We start from the raw sequence: 18,537 nt of genomic DNA, 5'->3' as shown, positions 1-18,537 counted from the left end.
GATTCGGGTGAGATTCGATTTTTATATGCACCCCTACATAAAAGTCCTTAATTTTTCAGACGGCATTAAAAGCATTTCTTTTTTTTTGCTCAAATCTCGAAACAAAAATACCAAACGAGAATTTTTTTTTTTTTTTTTCATTTTAACACTTTGAAGGTTTTTTGATCAAATTAATTTTCAATTAGTAAAAATTTGCATAGCATGGGTTATTTGACCTGTGACTTTATCTGTCAAAAACAAACAAAAATAAGTAGAAGTTTGAGAAATTTGAGCAAAAAGGGGAAAAAAAATATTCCAAATTGTTTTTACGACTTCCAAATACTAAATTATTTGTATGTCCTATCATCTTTTTTCTTTTTTAATCAATTGTTTTAAATTTTGAATCGATTTAGAATCGGGATGAATAAGAATTGCGATCCGGATGTGAATTGATTTATTTTGTGCACCCCAAGCAAACATGGTCCTTGTGACGCTCTTGTTTCTTCACAGGACTACATCTGAGACACAGACCACATACAAGTCAAATGTAGCTGTCCTAAATTGACAGACAGATCTAAAAGGCCGCCACTTGGCCCTCTGTCAGTTGGTCTCTGAAACCATTAGGTCTGGCGATGTTTGGCGTCACGGTGTCATGTTTCCTTTTCAATCCTCACTCAGAGTCCATTGAAGGGCCTCTCTGCATAAGTCTGCCCTTTGGTTCCGGTCTTGATTTACCCGAAAATGTTCAAGGCTGCCTCTTTTTCTGCTGGTTTTGGTCTCATAGTCATGTAATTATGATTGCAGCTGGCTTTTTTTCCAACCTCCTCTCTATGCGTGTGTTTTTCAGATGTGCTCTGATTACGAGAGGCGCCTGGTCCAGCCCGCCTATGAGTATGATTCAATGGGCCCTCGAGCTCTGCCAGAGACCCACCCGCTGCTCCAGGACTGGCAGGTGAGGGGTTAAGCCATTAGGAAGTTTGCTTGCACACGCTTCTGCCAGAGTGCCTTGATTTGGGTCCTTATTCATTCCTCGCTTTTTTCAACTGGGTCACACAGAAGCTTATTAAGGCTCTACGGCGAGGTTGTTGATGAGAAGTAAAAAAGGCATATTGTGCAGTTTGTGTGTGTAGTTAATGCTTAATGCATGTTCTTCCTACGCACCAGATTTGTAAAACACACCAACTTAGTACACGTCTGACAGCTGAACAGCTCTCGTGGAAATTCTTCTTGTTTTGTGAGTGCATGTGAGACAGGAAGGAGGCAGCCATTTGAAGACAGTGGGAGAGTGTGCACTTTCACACCTTTCCCTGCATGCTAAAAGTGGGAGCACGCACATGTGTGCACATTACCAGAGAAAGTAACAATCCCGAGCTAGTTTTGGGGTCGGCAGCCAGAGGGAGAGCCTGTCTGACTGTGATGAAGTGCCCTGGATCCGCGTCGTCTTCCCAGGAAGTGTTTCCAGGTCGCGGCAAATAAATCTCACAGGCGAGCATTTATCTTAATGGACACCTCTGTTCTCCTTCTGTCAGCGTGCAAACTGCACCATATGTTGAAGTCCAGAGGGAAGACTTTGTCACACTGCTGCGTAGTCGCACCCATTGATAGACCAGACTCATTAAGTTGACTCTGCACATTTAGGGAGCTGCAGAAAGCGAGAACTGGGTGCTCGCCGGGGACCGGATGAAAGGGATGAAATAGATGAGGAAAGATCAGCAGGTGTGTCAGAGGTCCTTTACTGAAATAATTATTTTCTGCCCTTTGCCAATCAGGCCACCAACCAGACCAGACCCAACGTGGAGGAAGGCATCACAATGTTCGCCACCCTTCTCAATAACAAGCACTTCTTGATCACCTTCGTCCACGCCTTGGAGCAACAGAAGGATTTTGCTGTGCGAGACAGGTAACCATCTCTTCACTAAATGCGGAAAAACAATGATGATTATTGCGGGAATTATTATTTGGGCCATCAAACTAAGCAGTCCTCGCAACTTTTTGTCATCCAAACTCCAACAATTTTTGCAAATATTGTGCCATATTTTTACTTAAAAATGTAATGGCAACAAATTATATTTTGATTATTCCTAAATAATCAAAATAGAGAGCGCAATCCATTTACCGTATCTGTCCTCATGTACACGCAGAATATATATGCCAATTATTAGAATGCCCACAATACTGGGAGGAGAAGATGCCGATATAATTATTTAGTGCTCGCAACGTGATTTTTCAAGACTAAAACTGTTCTGCAGTCGCTGTTTTCAATCTATATTCATCACTTTTGAAATGTTTGTGCAAACTGGCACAGTTCTGCAAATATGCTTGTGAGAAAGTAGACGATCGCAATCTTAATAGAAATATAATTTTAGGACTTAATTGGCTAATTAATTTTTATTTTATTTTTTTAATCTGTCCTGTCCAGCTACTCCGGCAAATCATATTGTTGATGTAGATGCTCATATCTGCTGTACAGATTTACTTTACAAAAAAGAAGTGTGGGACACTTCTCTTGTTGTTGTATTATATTGTATTTGGCGCAGCTTTAAAATGAAATGAAATCCTTCATTTTGGTGTCTGCTGACGGTTTTTAATGGTGTTCATGGGTTTCATGTTGGTAATAAATAAATAAAATGTAAATTATCTCCAACATGAAAACAATTATTTTCCTTTTTGGAATGATCCAGACGCACGGTCACAACGCCACAGCATCTCCCAGAACATACCTTCAGTGTTCTAAAAGTAGGTTATGTTGTCTAGATCACACTTCCATGTAGCCCAGTAAAGGCTGTACATATTATATTTGTGTTCTGCATGTCAAAACGCCACCGGTTGGACCATAAGATGCCATAAATGTATAGGGAAATGAGTGTCTCGATGGTGACAGCCTGTATACACACAAAATCCTCATTTAAATAGGGCGGTTTGCACCAATTTTGACCCTATTAATTGTACATGCAGTCTTAAAGGTGCTGTTTGCAACTTCCTCACAGTTACATTTTTCAAAGCAAAAAATATAACAATACCACCACCGACTAGCTTATGTTACCATTAGTGGTTTAACAGAACATCTTTGATTGACAATTGTCTATATTTTTCACAATTACAAATTTTATGGGATAAATAAATGTTACGGCCCGAATAAAATGATTGGTGTTTACGACAGTCACTCATCAAGTCTCGTCAACACATACTCGCAGGGATGGCGTGCACACATACAAAAGTAGACGAAGTGAAGCCACAAACAATTTGCAGACATGTTGTTGTCATAGGATATACATCATAGACATCTTATAAGTAGACGCAGCATCGAGCGCTACTGCCTACTGGCGCTGACGAGACGCGGGGCCGCCATCTTGGAGTGGTGATCCGCTCCACTCAGTGCAATTCATTTGGCAGGAGCAATGAACTGTCAGCGCATTTAATTAATCCTTCCTCACTGAAATACCACTGATTTTCACACGTTTTTTGTCATACGTGTAGCTATGATAAAGGACACATGTTTTGGCGTATTTTATTATTCATAGTTTGCTTAACAGTAATAGAATATTCTTATATGCTATTAGTGACCAGACGTCCGAGATCAAAACTGGGAATATAATCCCAGAGAAGGTGGAAAAAAACGGTCAGCTATTTTTAAGTTCAAGAAACAATATGATTAGGTTATATATACATCCATATATCCTACATAAACAAATGTATGAATACATTAGATATCTATATATCTTAGGGACCTATAGACTGTAACTCTGTTGCTGCAGCAGCAGAAAATGTATTCTGTCTTGACACTTTGTATTGATATTTTGTATTACATTCTTCCCTTTAAATGATAAGGTTTACAGGGATTGTTTTATATGTATTTTTTATGTATGTCGCTTTGGATAAAAGCGTCTGCCAAATACTTAAACAGAAACATTTATAAACACTTGACAGTCTTTATATCTGCTAAAACCACCTATCTGTTTCACTGGATTCAGAATAAAACCAAATTCTGTCTTACCCAACAATGTTAGTATTTGAATATTGTTACTTGAAGACTTATTCCTGGTTACAATTATACTTTTAAGAAAGTCTTAATTAATAAGACATACAAATGTCTTATGCTTTGCCTAAAATGAGAATGCATCATAATCAGTGGCGGCTGGTGAATTTTGTTTTAGGTGTCACAATCATTTATTTCAACGTTATGTTATTCAAGTATGAAATTTTTAAATTTAATTAATTTCATTGACAAGCAATTCTATTATGGTCATACTCTTGTTTGCTAGCGGCTACGATTTCAGTACTACTGAAGATCTTTGCTCCTTCTCAACTCTGTGGTAATATTCTTTTCACAAAATACAACCAATAGTACGTCAATGTTAAATCTTACTTGTGAAAAGTAATCCCCCGATTCCTATTTGCAACAGTCCGCTCATTTGAGCAGGAAAACGCTGAACACCATCTTTGTTTTCTACCTGTCAACTGTCAGTTTAGGCTGCTCGCCGGCTCCTCATCACCACTTCAAGATGGCGGCCGAATTTCTCGCGTCACAGCAGCCAATGCTGCATCTACTTATAAGATGTCTATGATATACATTCAATGACAGCTAACGCTAGATATCCAAATTACTATTATTAGCTAACAACACCTAAAGCTAATGTGCGTGCATGTGTTACGTACTTACGTATTTACGTCATTGCATAAAAGAAGCCGTACGATGGCGGGATATACTATGTAAAATTCATTGGCACCCTCTAGGCATCTGTGTAAATGTTGCAAACAGCCCCTTTAATAGACCACCCGGCACACGGCTACTAATACTACACATAATTTTATAGTTTGCACATGCTGTTTAGCACTTCTTATTTGGATTTTAGGACATTAGGCCCTATGTCTTTAAAACAATCAAATTAAGGATATTAAGTTTTAAATGATACCAGTGATACCAAATGTTTTGAAAGATTTCAATTTGAATTTAATTGGCACCGCCCCACAGGATGTTGCATGAGAATTATAGGGAGTGGAATTCAATGTAGGTAACGAGAAGAATTTTTCATGATTAACAAAGTTTTTCGCATAGACTTTACAAACACTGGAATTAAACACAAATTCCCTCCATTTTCAAGACTTCGATAAAGTAAAACATTCTGGGAAATTAAGCATTCTCCCATAATTTGAAAGGTATAAAACATCAAATTTAATCGGTTTTATATACAAGATGTTTTTAGTCTTCATTTTCAATCAGAAATATTTGCTATAATTAAAATATAATACATGAGGTTTATGGTAATAATATTTCTATGAAATATGTAAATCACTCACAGCATGATTGTTGAATACACCCAACATAGCTATTAGAATTTGACTGACTTTAATTGAAATTTTATTTGCAATTCTACATCCTCTTTGCAACCTCAATTCAAATTCATAAAATTGAATTGAAATTTGAGATACTTTCTTTATTTAGTTTAGAATTTTTCAGAAGTGTGATTGATATTCAAAGTGATTTTAATGTATCAATACACTGACCGGCCTTACATTTAGGTACATTTGCAAAATACAATAACTTACCATGACAAAGATGATAAAGTTGTTTTTAAAGTTTTTATTGGCACGGTTAGAGACAATATGTTTATTAATGTGGTTATACAGTAGTTTGCCCTGGTGGAAAACTGCACGCCATCATACTGAAAACTAAGTGTAATATTTACTTATGTTTATGTAATAATCGAACACAAGTGAAGGAGTCATGTTGGATTATGCAGCTGTGCCAGTAGCAGGCAGGACTTCTGTAGCTGTTGCACCAGACAAACATAACATCAGTCGATGCCTTCTATCAATATAGTGTGTCCTTGAAGGACACAGGCATTATGCAGCGTCAGGAAACATATTCAGAGGCAAGACTACATACATGTCAGCTCAGTGTCAGCATTTTCTTAATTTTGCTGCATATGAGAGTCTTTTTGTGGAGGAAATCCCCAGCACTTGTGGATTAAGTCATCTGGACACTCCCTGCATCAGAGCAAGTCCTTAATGCGCCTCTTCTTCAGTCACAGGTGCAGCCAAAGCGAACATTATTGTTTCACTAATGCAGCTGTATTCAAATCTCCACTGACTTCACACTGGCATGTCTGCGTGTTTAACTCATCGCTTCTCCTCTCTTGTTGGGTTTTCTCACCGCATAGATGCAGTTTGGCATCCCTTCTCACCATTGCCCTCCATGGCAAGCTGGAGTACTACACCGGTATTATGAAAGATCTGCTGGTGGACCTCATTGACGCTTCAGCCTCCAAGAACCCCAAGTTGATGCTGCGCCGCACGGAGTCCGTCGTGGAGAAGATGCTGACCAACTGGATGTCTATCTGCATGTACAGCTACCTCAAGGTGACGACAGAATTTTGAGAGTGCTCCTCCAACAAAAATATCTCCCATCATCTTGCTAATGTTCTTATTCATTCCTCAGGAAACAGTGGGTGAGCCCTTCTTCCTCCTGCTGTGTGCAATCAAGCAGCAGATCAACAAGGGCTCCATTGACGCCATCACAGGAAAAGCACGCTACACCCTCAACGAGGAGTGGCTGCTGCGCGAGAACATCGAAGCTAAACCACAGGTCAATTCCCTCACATTCACTCACTTTCACTTTTACTCTTACGTATGTTTCATAACTTCTGGTTATGTTTGTTCTTGCAGAATATCAACGTGTCCTTTCAGGGTTGTGGCATGGACTCCTTATCCGTCAGGGTTATGAATACGGACACCGTCTGCCAGGTGAAGGAGAAAATCCTAGAAGCCTTTTATAAAAACCTGCCCTTCTCCCAGTGGCCCCGAGCAGAAGATGTAGACCTGGGTAAGACCACCGTTCCGCTGAATATTATTTTCATTCTTCCCCATCCCCAGCCCTCAGAGATTTGACAGCCTCCTTTCCAAAAGGTCAATTCCTCTCATGAAGCTCCACTAACCTGCGGCTGCAATAAAATAAATGACAGGATGCATTGAGGACATTGTACAGTAATAATCACAAGAATTATTGCTTCCAAATGGCTGAAGAGCCTGCAGTGCTGATTTGATTAATGGCCCAAAAGTATTTCTGTGGGCCATGACATGCAGAGTCACAGTACGGCTGACCTCTGTTTCGCATATTGTATTCTCATTCTCTCTCTCTGTGACTCTCTCTCACTCTCTCACTTTTACCTTCTCTCCCTTAGAGTGGTTTGACTCTGGAAGCAACAGCAAACTTCTGCAGGATCTGGATAACACCTCTGTGATGGAGGATGGGCGAAAGAAACTCAACACAGTATTCCATTACCAGGTATGTTCCTGTGTGTGTGTGTGTGTGTGTGTGTGTGTGTGTGTGTGTGTGTGTGTGTGTGTGTGTGTGTGTGTGTGTGTGTGTGTGTGTGTGTGTGTGTGTGTGTGTGTGTGTGTGTGTGTGTGTGTGTGTGTGTGTGTGCGTGCGTGTGCGTGTGCGTGTGAGTGTGCGTGTGCGTGTGTGTGTGTGTTTGTGTGTGTGTCACCTCATACTGTAACAACACGTTGAAGGTGAGAACTGTGTGTAAAATGTGTGGCTGCCTTGTTTGTGGAAATGTTGGCACATCAGTTTGCAATTGCAGAGCTGTTATGTAGTTTCTGCATATAGAGTACACAGCTATTATACAATGTTTATCTAATGAATGAAAATCAGGCTCAGTCAATTTGCCAGCTGAAAATATAAGCAGAGTTGGGTCGACTAGCCAAAAATTGACCTCAAGTTAGAGTACCGTTACTTTAGTAATTTAGACTTAGACAAACTTTATTGAACTCCAAGAGAAATTGTTTGATGCAGAAGCTCAATTACGAGAAGAAAATATTACTAAAACACTCTCAAAAGCACTAGGAAAAAGGAAAATTGATCAACTAAAATATAGCAGTGGTTATTGCTCGTGCCTCACAGCAAGAAGGTCCTGGGTTGGAATGCCAGGCTCGGTGTCTCTCTGTGTGGACTGTGGAGTTCGCATGTTTTCCCCGTAACTGCGTGGGTTCTCTCCGGGTACTCCGGCTTCCTCCCACCTCCAAAGACATGCACCTGGGGATAGGTTGATTGGCAACACTAAATTGGCCCAAGTGTGTGAATGTTGTCTGTCTATCTGTGTTGCAACCCCAAAAGGGGCAAGTGGTAGAAAATGGATGGATGGATAATAAACAATACCAACTATACAAAAGAGATAAACTATAATAAGAAAACAATAGAATGGGTAGACTATACAATAAAATACATTAAACAGTCTTCACATACAGTAGTTATAAATTAGGCAAGGAAGTATAATTATAAATACTGTAGACAAGTAAAAGTAAAAAGTAGTCATTCAAGTAAGTACGAGTAAGTAAGTATCCAGTCACAAAAAACTACTTACTGAGTAACTGGTGAGTAACTCCTGATTTGTTTAGGAGGAATTTCTAATAGTACAACTGTAGTTGTGTTTGTGTGTGCGTCTGCCCCGTGTGTGTGAGAGACAGAAAGACACTACTACAGTATGTGCTACAAAAGATGCACATTTTACAGTTACTTAAGATGTTATAACTGGGCTAATGTTAGCATGTGCGCAGCTAAAACATTTGAAAAACATCTAAACTTACCGCAACGTGTTTCCTCTAGTTGATCGTGGAATTGTTGTAGGCTAAAATGTGAACATTTTTACTGACACAGATGACAGAGCACGATTTAAAAGTTTTTTCTCATAGTTTGTGAGTAAACTTTGAAGAGTTGTGCTGCCTCGTCTGACGTCATGTCACCTTTTTACAGTAGTTCCAGTGCGGTCATGTGACTGCTAGACTCCGTTTGATTGGTGAAATGGAGTAAAAGGTCACTCGTGCTTAAAATGGATTGGTCAAACGGAGTCATGTGACAGTGCCAACTGAAAGAAGTCTCTCTAACAAACCAAAATAATGTGTCTTTGCAAGCAGTAATCAATAGATTATGAATATGAGTAAGTAAAAGTAAAAAGTATGTTGCATTAAAACTACACTGACAAGTACAATTTATCCAAAAAAGTTACTTGAGTAAATGTAATGGAGTAAATGTAGCGCATTACTACGCAGCTCTGGCAATAAGTAATAGACTCCTTTTTTGGTATGGTATGGTATGGTATGGTATGCTCTTTTGTCATTGCACAAGTAGAAATAAATTTCATTTTCACCACAAACCCTTTCAAAATTAGACAACAAACATTGTACAGGAAGACAGAACAGGAACAGTGATGGGTTGCCACTTAACGGCGCCCCTTAAAAGGTGGGGGAAAAGGTAGATGCTCGGGAAGGGTGACTGGGCTCCAATAGGGCAAGGGGGCTCAGACTGCAGCCGAGAAAAAAACTTGATTGCCAATAAGCACACAAACATTTTACACAGAAACCACAAGACTTGCAACAGGAGGGGAGGGGCCAGGCATCCGGCCCGAAGTTGCCAGCCGTCATACCACGTGGGGTGAAGCGGTGGTAAAGATGTGGGGTAGGGGTTGGGGTTATTGTGCATATTGCCCATTGCCAGGGTGTAGTGTTGTTGTGTCTGTAGGCATAGAGTCGCTCTGCAGAGGTTACGAGCAAAGTTTGTCTGATCTAATCATGCATTCTGGCTCTCAATGATAAAGATAGTGAAGTGACTAATAGACATGTTAGTATGTAAGTAAACAAAAATATTCAATTTGTTATTTATAGTTTAAGCTCTAAATGCAATATTATTATACAGTATGTATTTAAATGTTCGATTTGTGCATCTTCAATGTCCACATTTTCAAACAAAATGCAATCGCTATTTATCCACATCACACTTAAAATACATAAGCTGCCTTAAGTAAATCAAACTTTTAGTTAAGCAAATAATAATGATCATAATTTTTCATTCATCATTAAGTTGATGGTTCTGTTTGAGGTTTCTTCTTTGGAGTGAGTTTTTCCTTGCCTCCATTGCCAAAATGCTTGCTCATGTGGGGTTTGATGTTTTATAGATGATTCTAGACCTAGGGCCTCATGTATTAAGAGTTGCGTGGATTTCCTACTAAAAATTGGCATACGTTCAAATCCAGTAAACAGAGTACCGGTACACAAAAATAATTCAGATGTTTTAAAGTGTTTGCACGCACAAATCCAAGCACATTTCTTTTGTACATCCCAATTAACATGGAATTGACTGCAGATGTTTGCTTGGCTGGGCACGCCCAGACCATGCAACAGTCTGCCTAATTGGCCAATTTGGTGCTGGAGTCGCAGATACACATTGTGAGAGCTACAACTCTCACAACCATCACCTCGATAAATGATTAGACTTTCTCACTAATACCAACATGAATATGAAGCATTGAATGCATTGATCAAAGATCTCTATGGAAAGTCAAATTAAAGAACTCAAATTTCCCTAACCCGGACGCGGGTCACCGGGGCCCCCCTCTGGTGCCAGGCCCAGAGGTGGGGCTCAATGGCGAGCACCTGGTGGCCGAGCCTGTCTCTACAGCCCGAAAAGGCAACGTGGGTACCCCTCCAATGGACTCACTACCCATAGGAGGGGGCATAGAGGTCGGGCACAGTGTGAGCTGGGCGGAAGCCGAAGGCAGGGCTTTAGCGGTCCGATCCTCTGCTACAGAATCTAGCTCTTGGGACGTGGAACGTCGCCTCGCTGGGGGGGAAGGAGCCTGAGCTGGTGCATGAGGTGGAGGAGTTCCGGCTAGATCTAGTCAGACTCACTTCGACGCACAACAAGGGTTCTAGAACCAGTCCTCTCGAGACGGGCTGGACTCTCTTCCACTCTCGCGTTGCAAGCAGTGAGAGGCAACGGGCTAGGGTGGCAATTCTTGTTGCCCTTTGGCTCAGAGCCTGTACGTTGGAGTTTAACCCGGTAGACGAGAGGGTAGCTTCCCTCCGCTTTAGGGTGGGGGAACGGGTCCTGACTGTTGTTTGTGCTTACGCACCGAACAGCAGCTCAGAGTACCCACACTTTTTGGAGTCCCTCGAGAGAGTACTGGCGAGTGCTCCCTCGGGTGATTCCCTTGATCTGCTGGGTGATTTCAATGCTCACATTGGCAACAACAGTGAAACCAGTGGACACCAGCAGTGAGGGATGCCGTCAACCTAAAAAAAGAGTCTTATCGGGTCCTTTTGGCTCATGGGACTCCAGAGGCAGCGGACAGATACAGACAGGCCAAGCAGTGTGCGGCTTCGGCGGTCGAGGACACAAAAACTCAGACATGGGAGGAGTTCGGGGAAGCCATGAAAAACTACTTCCGGATGGCTTCGGAGCGATTCTGGACCACCATCCTCCGCCTCAGGAGGGTGAAGCAGTGCACTGTATGGTGAGGATAGTGTGGATCGGTGGGGGGAATACTTCGAAGACCTCCTCACTCCCACCTAGACATCTTCCTATGAGTAAGCAGTGCCTGGGGAATCTGTGGTGGGCTCTCCTATTTCTAGGGCTGAGGTTGCAGAGGTAGTTTAAAAGCTCCTTGGTGGTGGATGGGATCCGCCCGGAGTTCTTAAAGGCTCTAGATGCTGTGGGGCTGTCTTGGTTGACAGGACTTTGCAACATTGCGTGGACATCGGGGCAGTACCTCTCTTTAAGAAGGGGAACCGGAGGGTGTGTTCCAACTATTGTGGGATCACACTCCTCAGCCTTCCTGGTAAGGTTTATTCAGGTGTACTGGAGAAGATTCAGGAGGAGTGTGGTTTTCCTCCTGGTCGTGGAACTGTGGACCAGCTCTATACTTTCGGCATGGTCCGTGAGGGTGCATGGAAGTTTGCCCAATCAGTCTACATGTGCTTTGTGGACTTGGAGAAGGCATTTGACCTTGTCCCTTGGGAAGTCCTGTGGGGAGTGCTCAGAGAGTATGGGGTATCGGAATGTCTGATCGTGACGGTCCACTCCTCGTATGATCGGTGTCGTAGCTTGGTTCGCATTGCCGGCAGTAAGTCGGACCTGTTTTCAGTGAGGGTTGGACTCTACCAGGGCTGCCCTTTGTCACCGATTCTGTTCATAACTTTTACGGATAGAATTTCTAGGCGCAGTCAGGGCGTTGAGGGAATCCGATTTGGTGGTGCAGGATTATGTCTCTGCTTTTGGCAGATGATGTGGTCCTGATGGCTTCATCTGGCCGGGATCTTCAGCTATCACTGGATCGGTTCACAGAACAAGTGTGAAGCGACTGAGATGAGAATCAGCACCTCCAAGTCCATGATTCTCGCCCATAAAAGGGTGGAGTGCCATCTCCAGGTTGGGGAGGAGATCTTGCCCCAAGTGGAGGAGTTCAAGTACCTCAGAGTCTTGTTCACGAGTGAGAGAAGAGTGAATCGTGAGATCGACAGGCGGTGCGGCATCTTCAGTAATGCGGACACTGTATCGATCCGTTGTGTTAATGAAGGAGCTGACCCTGAAGGCAAAGCTCTCAATTTACCGGTTGATCTACGTTCCCATCCTCACCTATGGTCATGAGCTTTGGATTATGACCGAAAGGACAAGATCACGGGTACAAGCGGCCGAAATGAGTTTCCTCCGTCGGGTGGCGGGGCTCTCCTCTGCATCGAGAGGAGCCAGATGAGGGGGTTCGGGCATCTGGTCATGATGCCACCGAGGACACGTTGGGAAGACTACGTCTTCCGGCTGGCCTGGGAACGCCTCGGGATCCCCCGGGAGGAGCTGGAAGGAGTGGCTGGGAAGAGGGAAGTCTGGGATTCTTTGCTTAGGCTGCTGTGCCCGCGACCCGACCTCGGATAAGCGGAAGAAAATGGATGCATGGATAAATGCATTGGAAAAAAAAATTATTTGTGTCCTTGCCTTGATCTTTAATATTGTTGAAATCAAATGTTGGCAAAGCCTGAACGACTATGTCTGTGTGTCGCCAAAGTATCCACGGCCTGTAGAAATGTGCATACGTGAAGCAAAAAGTTGACGTGGGGCACCACACATTTCCACGTCAAGTTCACTCTTGATGCATCTTATCTTTGCCATGAAAAAGGACTTATGCCAGGTTTTTGTGTGTATGCACACTTGATACATGAGGCCCCCGCTCCCTTGAAATAATACCTGCTGTAAACTGGACCTATAAATATCAAATAGATATAACTTTAATTAATTATGAATTATAATTAATATATAATCAATTATGTATTTGAAGTTGTTTTTTTTCATTGATTGAGACTTTTATTAGTAGGTTGCACAGTGAAGTACATATTCCGTACAATTGACCACTAAATGGTAACACCCGAATAAGTTTTTCAACTTGTTTAAGTCGGGGTCCACTTAAATTGATTCATGATACAGATATATACTATCAGATATATACTATCATCATAATACAGTCATCACACAAGATAATCACTTTGAATTATTTACATTATTTACAATCCGGGGTGTGGGGGGGTTAGGTTTGGTTGTTATCATCAGTCATCAACAATTGAGAACAGAGAAATGGATATTGGAACAGTGTAGGTCTGACTTGGTAGGATATGGTAGGATGTGCACCGCATAGTGGCCTAGTGGTTAGCGCGTCAGCCTTACAGTCAGGAAATTGAGTGTGTATGTTCTCCCTGTGGTGCATGTACAGTATTTCGGCTTCATCACACATTCCAAAAATGTGCATGTTAATTAGAGGCTCTAAATTGTCCTTAGGTGTAAAATTTAGTGTGAATGGTTGTATAACTGTCCTGTGATTAACTGGTGATAAGCCCAGCAAGTACCCTGCCTCTTGCTGATAGTCAGCTGGGGTAGAAAATGAGGAGAATCATGCACATTCTAAATTATTTTTAAAATACTTATGTCAAATTAGAACCTCTCAGTACTCTACAAAGTCAAACTTAATAGTCTATTTATTTTGCTAGTTTTGACATTTTCCAGACACTGTTTACCAAACATACCGGTAACCAACACCTGCTAACTATCTGCAGACCAAAACAACCAAACAAAAAGTGCACTGGAATGTGTTGCATGTTTGCTTATGTCTACATTCATTTGTGTTGAAATAAACAGACATTGCGCGACCCTCAACCTTTAACCTCTTTACCTGTACTCTTAAAGTGCTCTGTTTTGTTTCGCTGAGCAGTGGAGACGCAGTGAGCTGCAGCATGTACCCGTGCACAGTCCTGGTTGACTGGCAAAGCCCCACAATCCCTTTCAGCGTAGGCAGACTTACCAACGCACAGCAACACGTCAACAATACACACAAACGCGCGACTCTCAACATCACATTCCCCTCAAGGGACTTGCCTAATGACACTACTCTGGTGCACCAGCGCTCCCCTTTGACCCTGTGAACTCTGTCTTCTTTTGTCTCTTCTCTCTCTCTTTCTCACTCCTCAGATCCCAGAAGGGGCATCGCTAGCCATGAGCATGCAAGACAAGAAAGAGAACACCCTCGGGAGAGGTACGTCACCTTCAAACGCACGCCGACGCTCTGTCACTCACACTCACTTGTGTAAATACGCCTGCTCACTCGAGCACAGTAAGCGGCGAACGCTCTGTAAATCACATGAACACGATACGCTCATGTAAACACACACATGGAACAGCACACCTCGCCGTCCTCAGAAGACCTAAAGATCTAAACCCACTTGCACCTAATAAATCTCAACACAAGTTATCCTAACAGTCCATTCGTGTCAAAAATCATCCATTAGTAGAGCTTAGCTTGCACAAAATGACCCCTTCTGCCTGTACTGGAGGCGAGTGTACATGCAGCCTTTAATGGGCTTGTCGTCCTTTCATTGTCTGGGTTGTACCGTACACAATCAGTACCAGACCAGACCTGTGTTGTGTTCAGGCTCTGTCCATCACAGCGTCTCCTCTCATTCAGATCGAGCCAAAAAAAAGGCTTATGTGGACAAAAGCTGGCTGTGACTTCAAAGCATCAAGGGGGTGTTATGAGCCTGCCGAGCTCCCCTGGCTAATATAAAAACACTGTGATCGGTGTTGAGGGTCTGGATGGAGGCCCAGTGGGCAGCAGCACCACCTGGCAGAGTGTTGCTGCGCTCACCCACCGTCACAATAAACCAGCGTCTTGTATTTGTGCGCACTGGCATCCACATGTGCTCTCATCGCATGTGTTCATACATCGGTAGATCTAAATAGAAAGTGTTTTCCAGCGCTGGCCGAGCATTAGCATCTCATTTCAGTGTCTCCGCAGCCAATCCCAGACTTTGTGTGTCTGTCCCTCCCAATCTCCCGCTCCTTTCTCCCCTTTCACTCGTAATCTTTCTCCTTCATTCTATCTGACAGCTCCCCTCTCCTTCCGGCCCACAGTCCACCTTAATCACTTTCTCCCTTTGCATGTACTTTATCTACCTTCCTCTCCTTTCACTGTCTCTGTCTTTGAGCTGTCACATCCTCCCGACTTCGCCCCCACCGCCTGTCTTCTCCCATTCTTTCTGTTGTTGATCGCACAATGTTTCTTTCTGTGTCCCTCCAGTCAAAGATCTGGATACGGAGAAGTACGTTCACTTGGTGAGTAACTTCTCATACGTTCTAGACCCTGTGTGGAGGATGAGGTGAAAAGGAAAGCTGCTATGAGGACAGAGCGGCGCTAATGCAGCTTAAGCTCTTTTATAACCGTCTGCCAAGATATGGGCCCTTTGACTTTAGAATAATGAGTTCTTCGGAATGCAATTTGCCGGGTGAATAGTCCATTTTGAGGACAGATTTGTAGTCGGTAAATTTGCATGGAGGCCTGTGTGTGCACGTCAGATACATGATCTCGGAAACGCAGTAAGCAGCAGGCATTTCCTCAGTTCTTTGTGTTATTTGGTCTTTCTCAACTACCCTGATTGGGTTTGCGGATCATGTTTCTAATGCATGAAACAGAAATTCCTCTCTACTCCCGCAAAGACAGAGAAGCATTCATTTAGCCTCCTCATGAGGAGCTCTGCAATCATCTTATATGTTAAATGTTGACTCTGAGCCTCTGGTGTCCCAGGTTCTTCCTCACGACGAGCTGATGGAGACCAAGAAGTCGCACAGGCAAAGCCACCGCAAGAAGGTGCTGCCTGAAATCTACCTGACACGCCTTCTTTCTACTAAGGTGAGTCCTGACGTCTTTGATAAGTTACAGCTCCTTTGATGTTTTCTCTGCCCATTTAAGCAAACTCACATCTGGGGATGGGTATCGTTTACATTAATACCGATACGAGCACCAAATCAGTACTTGTAATACGGTGCTGGTGCTTAAACGGTGCCCAAACCAGTTACTGTGTGGTTTGGTCTTGACCCCAGGATGCAGAGACAGGAGACAGTGTGAAGGTAAAAAAATCTTTAATAACAAAAACAAAGAAATAGTGCAGCAGGGAAGTGCACATGAAGCATATTTATTTTATTTTTATTTTTTATTGATTTATTTATTTGACAGGGACAGTACAATTAAACATTCATACCCACAGGTAACCAATGTCAAAGTACATACGACTTCTAGCCACAGGCTAATTTGCAACACTCATCCCTGGTTAGGCTTTTACAAACTAAAAATGCATAAAAAATAATTGGTCCCTACAACCAGTTCTAGTGCTCACGCTTCTGATTTTCCTTAAGCCACTTTTTCCCAGTTTTGCGGAGAAGGGTTTAGTGTCCGACTGTGACTTTAACTAGGAAAAGCTATGCATGTTTTAGTCACAAAACAATGAAGCAAAGGCAACATTGATGCAAAAAATGTCAAGCAGGAACTGAAAACGAAAATAAGAGTGCTGGACCGGAAATAAAAGAAAATACAAATACACAGGAAAACAATGTCCAAACCAGTTATGACAGAACCGATAGTAAAAAAAAAAAGCCCATCCATCCATCTTCCGCTTATCCGAGGTCGGGTCGCGGGTCAGCAGCCTAAACATAGAAGACCAGACTTCCCTCTCACCAGCCACTTCGTCCAGCTCCTCCTAGAGGATCCTGAGGCCATTTTTTAGGATTTTGTGACATGCAAGTTGAACTTTAAATACTTTAACAATATAAATAAAATGTTAAGTATTAAATGTAATAATATGGAATACAAAACAGCATAGTGTCATAATAATCAAAGCAAAATCAAAATAATTTACAGAACACAGCAAATGTGCAAAATAGGCTTTTGTAGCTATTTTTGTGAAGTGTGAGTGCGGTGGAGGATGAAGTGTGAGTGCGGTGGTGGATCTGATGACTGCTGTTGGTGTGTTAAGATCGACAAGAACGACTTTCAAAATAGTGTAGACTGTGTCTGTCTGGATCACGACACTAATGTGTCAAGGCATCAATTGAGTACCGATAGTTACTTTGTTATTGCCGTATACATTGGCATTGCCGCTATTAAGGAACCAAGTTTCCGTACCCGCCTCTACTCACATCGCAGTTTAAATACGGACTTCTTTTGTCTTTCTGCCTGAAGGGAACCCTCCAGAAGTTTCTGGATGACCTCTTCCAGGCCATCCTCAGCATCCCCCCAGAGCAGCCCCCACTCGCTGTCAAATATTTCTTTGACTTCCTTGAAGAGCAGGCTGACAAACGAGGCATCACAGACCCAGACACCTTACACATCTGGAAAACCAACAGGTACAAAAGCAAACAATGTTGTTTGAAGCCTCTTTGTGGTGCAAGTACATGATTTTAAAAGGTGGTCCATTGTGCACAGTTTACCTTTGCGCTTTTGGGTGAACATCCTGAAGAATCCTCAGTTTGTTTTTGATATCGACAAGACGGACCACATGGATGCCTGTCTCTCTGTCATTGCCCAGGCTTTCATAGACGCCTGCTCTATTTCGGACCTGCAGCTGGGCAAGGTCAGTACCTATCCAATATCCACCTACATACTCACTTACTGTATATACGGTATATCCACCTTCATAGCAACAGACTGAACTAAGCATCTACCACCAAGCTACCTCCCCTAATACTTTTCCACCAATCATTATGCCTGCTTTACCTTCTTACATACATACTGTACACCTTCCTATTTATCTACCTATCTGTTTGTCTGCCTTTCTGCCCTTTACCATTGACATAATTTGGGGGACATGTCCGCTGCACTTTTTCAAAAGACAGTTTTTGTCCGCTACACTTTTTAACATCCAAAAATAATGTTACTCCACTGAATGGAGACAAGTCAAACACTAGCGCCAGGCGGAAAAAGGCCACGCAGACTGAAGCTTGCCGCTTTAGACCGTCCACAAGCTCATTCTGGGGCTCCTTCTTTGCCAACATGACAAATATTGACAGTACACAGCAGCTGACCAATCAGCAGTCAGTTGCGAGATAAGAGGGTGTTGGCCATCCATCCATCCATTTCCTACCGCTTGTCCCTCTGGACATATGAATCACAAACAAGTAAGACAAATAAAACATCCAAACAAGAGGAGTCTCGTGCTCCACTCAAAGGTAGTTATGATGTTCACTAAGACTTGCATTAAGGGAACAAGAAAGCAAATTTTAACTGAAGTGTTGGCGATTCCTGGTAACGCAATGGCTTAAGTATCAGTCTTTGTTCCTGCGGACATGGTTTGATTCTCATAATGCAATCCAAATGCAATCTTAAAAACGTAAGATAGAGTTATTTATTTCATTATGTTCATTTTGTTATTTTGTACCAAAAAAAATAATGTATTTTGTCTACTCTCTACACT

General features: G+C 42.5%; 1 protein-coding gene across 1 annotated transcript in view; it reads left to right on the top strand.

The window, feature by feature from the left end:
- The window catches only part of plxnd1 (plexin D1), a 160,023-nt gene that overhangs the window by 131,741 nt on the left and 9,745 nt on the right, over window positions 1-18,537 (top strand). Inside the window, exons 23-33 of the mRNA XM_062053578.1 lie at window positions 827-931; window positions 1,749-1,879; window positions 6,141-6,339; window positions 6,419-6,565; window positions 6,646-6,802; window positions 7,161-7,264; window positions 14,267-14,330; window positions 15,372-15,406; window positions 15,876-15,980; window positions 17,307-17,470; window positions 17,550-17,697. Coding sequence (XP_061909562.1) covers window positions 827-931; window positions 1,749-1,879; window positions 6,141-6,339; window positions 6,419-6,565; window positions 6,646-6,802; window positions 7,161-7,264; window positions 14,267-14,330; window positions 15,372-15,406; window positions 15,876-15,980; window positions 17,307-17,470; window positions 17,550-17,697 — 1,359 coding nt within the window. The remainder of the gene's footprint in view (window positions 1-826; window positions 932-1,748; window positions 1,880-6,140; window positions 6,340-6,418; window positions 6,566-6,645; window positions 6,803-7,160; window positions 7,265-14,266; window positions 14,331-15,371; window positions 15,407-15,875; window positions 15,981-17,306; window positions 17,471-17,549; window positions 17,698-18,537) is intronic.

Source organism: Entelurus aequoreus, linkage group LG07 (assembly GCF_033978785.1).
Source record: "Entelurus aequoreus isolate RoL-2023_Sb linkage group LG07, RoL_Eaeq_v1.1, whole genome shotgun sequence".
Lineage (NCBI taxonomy): Eukaryota > Metazoa > Chordata > Actinopteri > Syngnathiformes > Syngnathidae > Entelurus > Entelurus aequoreus.
This window is presented reverse-complemented; position numbering and strand designations above follow the sequence as displayed.